This window comes from Chaetura pelagica, unplaced genomic scaffold (genome assembly GCF_000747805.2).
Source record: "Chaetura pelagica isolate M959 unplaced genomic scaffold, ChaPel_1.0 scaffold302, whole genome shotgun sequence".
NCBI classification, from domain to species: Eukaryota; Metazoa; Chordata; class Aves; order Apodiformes; family Apodidae; genus Chaetura; species Chaetura pelagica.
This window is the reverse complement of record NW_009952561.1, coordinates 1,245,912-1,249,994: the sequence shown is the minus strand read 5'-3', so window position 1 is coordinate 1,249,994 and position 4,083 is coordinate 1,245,912. Positions and strand designations below refer to the sequence as shown.

General features: G+C 53.6%; 1 protein-coding gene across 1 annotated transcript in view; it reads left to right on the top strand.

Moving 5' to 3' along the window:
- The window catches only part of PPAPDC1B (phosphatidic acid phosphatase type 2 domain containing 1B), an 8,494-nt gene extending 5,191 nt beyond the window's left edge, over positions 1-3,303 (top strand). Inside the window, 6 exon segments of the mRNA XM_009993218.1 lie at positions 403-511; positions 1,834-1,924; positions 2,157-2,220; positions 2,659-2,783; positions 2,869-3,039; positions 3,134-3,303. Coding sequence (XP_009991520.1) covers positions 403-511; positions 1,834-1,924; positions 2,157-2,220; positions 2,659-2,783; positions 2,869-3,039; positions 3,134-3,303 — 730 coding nt within the window.
- Positions 3,304-4,083: the final 780 nt, after the last annotated feature.

Here is a 4,083-nt window from a genome sequence, read left to right as displayed (position 1 = left end):
TGGGCCCACCCTGGTGGGGTTCTGGGCCCACCCTGGGCCTGCTGGGCCTCCCCAGCGCCCTGCGCCTCAGCCCCTCCTTGTCCAGGCCGGTTCTCCCTGCTCTGCATCCGTGGCTGCCCAGAATCCTGTCTGTCTGTCTATCTATCTATCTATCTATCCATCTATCTGTCTGTCTATCTATCTCTTTGTCTGTCTATCTATCTATCTGTCCATCTATCTATCTATCTATCTATCCATCTATATCTATCTACCCATCTATCCGTCTCTATCCAACTCTCTATCCATCTCTCTCTCTCTCTCTCTCTCTCTCTGTCTCTATCTCTGTCTATCCATCCATCTATCCATCTGTCTCTCTCTCTATCTCTCTATTTATTTATATTTATCTTCTCTTTCCCTCCCCAGAATCATGGAGTTCCTGCCGCCCTTCCAGCGCGTGGTGCAGCCCGAGGAGATGTGGCTGTACAAAAACCCCCACCTCGAAGCGGATCACGTCCCCACCCTGCCCATGTTTGTAAGTTCTGCCCTCTCCTACACCTGTGGTTTTTTCCCCTCTGGTGATAAACCGTCCTTTTAAAGCGGCTCTGCCAGCTGAGAGGCTGGTGTTGCAAACACCTGTAGTTCCTGATACGTGTTACTGGAAGTGCAAAGTGTTAACTGCAAACTGGACGACGTTTGCAGAAACTTTTGTCACTTTTTTAGGCTTTGCCATTCAGGGTTGCCTTTGGCATTTTAAGTAAGTTTATAAAAACTACAGGAAACTTAGATTGTTGTTCAGTAATTTCACAACCACATTACCAGGACCATGGAGGATAGTGTATCTCTCACTGTCAGTGAATGTTTTGCTTGAAACCAGCTGTTTTCAGCAGAGGTTTATGATCATTTTGTTATGAAAATGCTTTCCCTTAGAGTCTGTTAAAAGGGTTTAATTAAAACTGTAAGCTAATGGTGGCAGGTCAGAGGGGTTGTCTCATCCTCTGAAGAAGGGGTGTTTTGGTGAGACACTGGCTCCTGGAGTGGGCAAGTGAGCAAACAGCACTTGAGGTTTTCTGCAGGAGGTGAGCACAGGGTTTTTAAATGTTGCAGGGCAAAACCTCGGTGTAGAGTTTGGATTTGGCAGGAAAGCAGGGTGTGTGCCAGAGCTCAGGTGGTAGCAAGCTCCATGGGAGTCCCCAGGGTGGCATCTCCACCAAGGTGTTGTGAATGGAAAGGGGTTCAATCTGCATCAGCAGCTCCTGGACTTTTTGCTGACAAGCAGCATGGGTGCTGCAGACAGGGAGCTGATCCCTATGCTGGCAGGGATGGGGAGTGTGGAGGTGCTGGGGCTGTGAAGGGAAACCCACAACAGGAGAGGAGGGAGCTGCAGGCAGGAGGGACACAAACCAGGCAGAGCACTGCTCTGGTGCCAGAGGTGCTGTTTGAGGGGCTGGGGGATTCCAGGCTGCCCCCATGAGGGAGTGGGGAAAAGCATGGGAAGCAGCAGGAGGCAGAGAGGAGCTTTTTGGGGCACTGCATTACTTATCCTGCCTGGGATATTTTCCTCATGCTTCAGTGCAGACAACATCCAGTAGCCCCTTGGGCTTTTGCACTTGAGGCACTGCTGTGGGGGGGCAAACAGGAGGAGCAGCCCTGCTCGGGGGAGCACAGTGTTGGTCTTTGCAGCTGGGGCTGGTTTTGCCTCCTGATACACGTGTAGTGTTTGGAGAGGGCAGGTTGCTGCTTGACTCGGGGCGGGGGGAAAGGTGTGTGGTCTCTCTTAGCCATTGCTGTTGTGTTGTGGTGTCAGGAGCATGTTTAAATCTTACTCACTCACATCATCTTACTGTTTTGTGGCAGTTCATCGCGTTTCTGTCTCCCTTGCTGCTCATCATCCTGGCAAGGGTGTTCATGAACGCCGACCGAGAAGACACACGGGAAGCCTGCCTTGGTGAGCTCTGTACCCCTGGGAGCTGCAGACCCCCCGAGGGGGTGCCTGTGGGTTGGGGGGGTCTCACAAATGTGTCCTTTGCTCTTGCTGGGGCACAAGTGTTGTGCCAGGGGTACCAAAGCTGAGCTGTGTGGCTCCAGCTGCAGCCTGAGCCCTGCCCGTGCCTGACGTGCCTTGAAGCTGCACCTTCAGGTGGGGACGGTGCTGATGTGACCTCTCTGCTCTCTCCTAGCTGCCAGCCTTGCTCTCGCCCTGAATGGGGTTTTCACAAATGCCCTGAAGCTCATTGTAGGGAGGTGAGAAACAGGCTCATTTCCCATGTGGAGAGGGTGGGCATGTCTGCAAGTTGGTAGAGCTACAATAGCAGGAGCAAGGGCCAGAAGCTGAAGTTGGACGTATTTACTCTGGAACAATGTGTGTTTTCTAGCTGTAAAGACATTTGAATATTAGAACAAACACTGGCAGGGACCTGCTGTCTCCAGGCATGTCTTGGATGGGCTCATTCAGTCTGTGCCAGGGAGGAGGGCTTTGGCACACAGTCAGGGAGCAGGTGGGGTGGTGTCACCTCCCCAAGCCACGCATGATCGGGGTGGCAGAAGGTTCCCTGTGCTGAGCTGCTTCCGGCCAGGTTTGCTGCGCTGTGCTCCAGGCTGTGCTGCTGGGAACCATATGGGGATTTCAGGCACCTGGGAGCACCTCACACCCCAGGACTCTGGCCTTGTTCTCTGCTCTAGGCCACGGCCGGACTTTTTCTACCGCTGCTTCCCGGACGGACGAGCCAACGAGGAGCTGCTCTGCACGGGAGACCCCGGCGTCGTGACCGAGGGACGCAAAAGCTTCCCCAGCGGACACGCGTCCTGTGAGTTTTCCACATCCCCTCCCTGCTGCATCCCTGGGCACACAGAGCCCGGAGCTGTTCCTGAAGCTTCACACTTCTCCCTCAGTCGCCTTCGCTGGTCTGGCCTTCTCTGCCTTCTACCTGGCCGGGAAGCTGCGCTGCTTCGCGCCCAGCCGGGGGGGCAGGGCCCTGCGGCTCTGTGCCTTCCTCCTCCCCCTCTTCCTCGCCACCCTCATCGCCGTGTCCCGCACCTGCGACTACAAGCACCACTGGCAAGGTGGGTTGGTTGGAGAATTCAGCCCTGCAGCTCAGGAAGGCAGCTCAAAAGCAGGACAAAAGGAAAGCTGACTCTCCTCTGGTCTTGCCCACAGATGTGTTGGTTGGCTCGGTGATGGGCTTCGTGCTTGCCTACCTCTGCTACAGGCAGTATTACCCTCCTCTGATGGACTCCATGTGCCACAAACCATTTCTGTACAAATCCAAGCAACTGCCAGCACACCAAGAAAGGCCTGCAGCTTCCAGCTTCCACCTGGATATATAGCAACAGGCTCTGTCCTTCCAGCCTCTTCCCTCCTTCAGAGCTGGGGTAGGGGAAGGCTTTGGGGAGGTTGGTCATGAGAAGTGGCTCAAATGAAGATGAACCTGGACCCCGAGCAGGTGTTCCCTGCAGCGCTGGTAAGTTGTCCTGCCCGGGGGCCTGTGTTGCTTCATTTAGCCACGTTTGCAGGTGTGTCCCCCTGCAGCCCCTGCTGCAAGGCGAGCGAGGTGTGCCAGGCTGCCCGCACACAGCCCGGGCATGAAAAGTCTTTAAGCAAGAACTGGAAAAAAAAAAAAGTCATGATCTGATGTTCGTGTGCTCAGTCCAGAAAGCACCACCAGGCATCTCCTTTCCATCCAGCCCAGCTGTCCTGTCCCTTTCTTGGGAACGTGTGTGGGAATGAGGCAGGAGCAGCTCCTGGCACCGCGGTTCAGTCGCTCCGAGCTCGTGTGCCGAGCATGGGGCTGCAGTCTCTAACCATGGACTAACTGGGGGAGGGGGAAGGTGGAACTAGAATGATCATTCTTTGTATTGCTGTGCTGGCCCTGATTTTTACTAATTTGTCAAATAAAGGAGTTTAATTTTTTCAAATGAGCTGTGGTACTAAAAGCTTTATTTCAAGGACAGAGTTTATTCCTGTATAAGCAGTTCCCTTTAGTGTCTGCTGGGGTTTCCCGGTGGGTGTTTATTTTTTATCTCTTTCCTTGCAGCTTTAAGACAGTTGTAAGGAGTTGAAAATGAAATGGTCTGACAGCATCCCTTCAGAGGTGCTTGTTTCCCTAC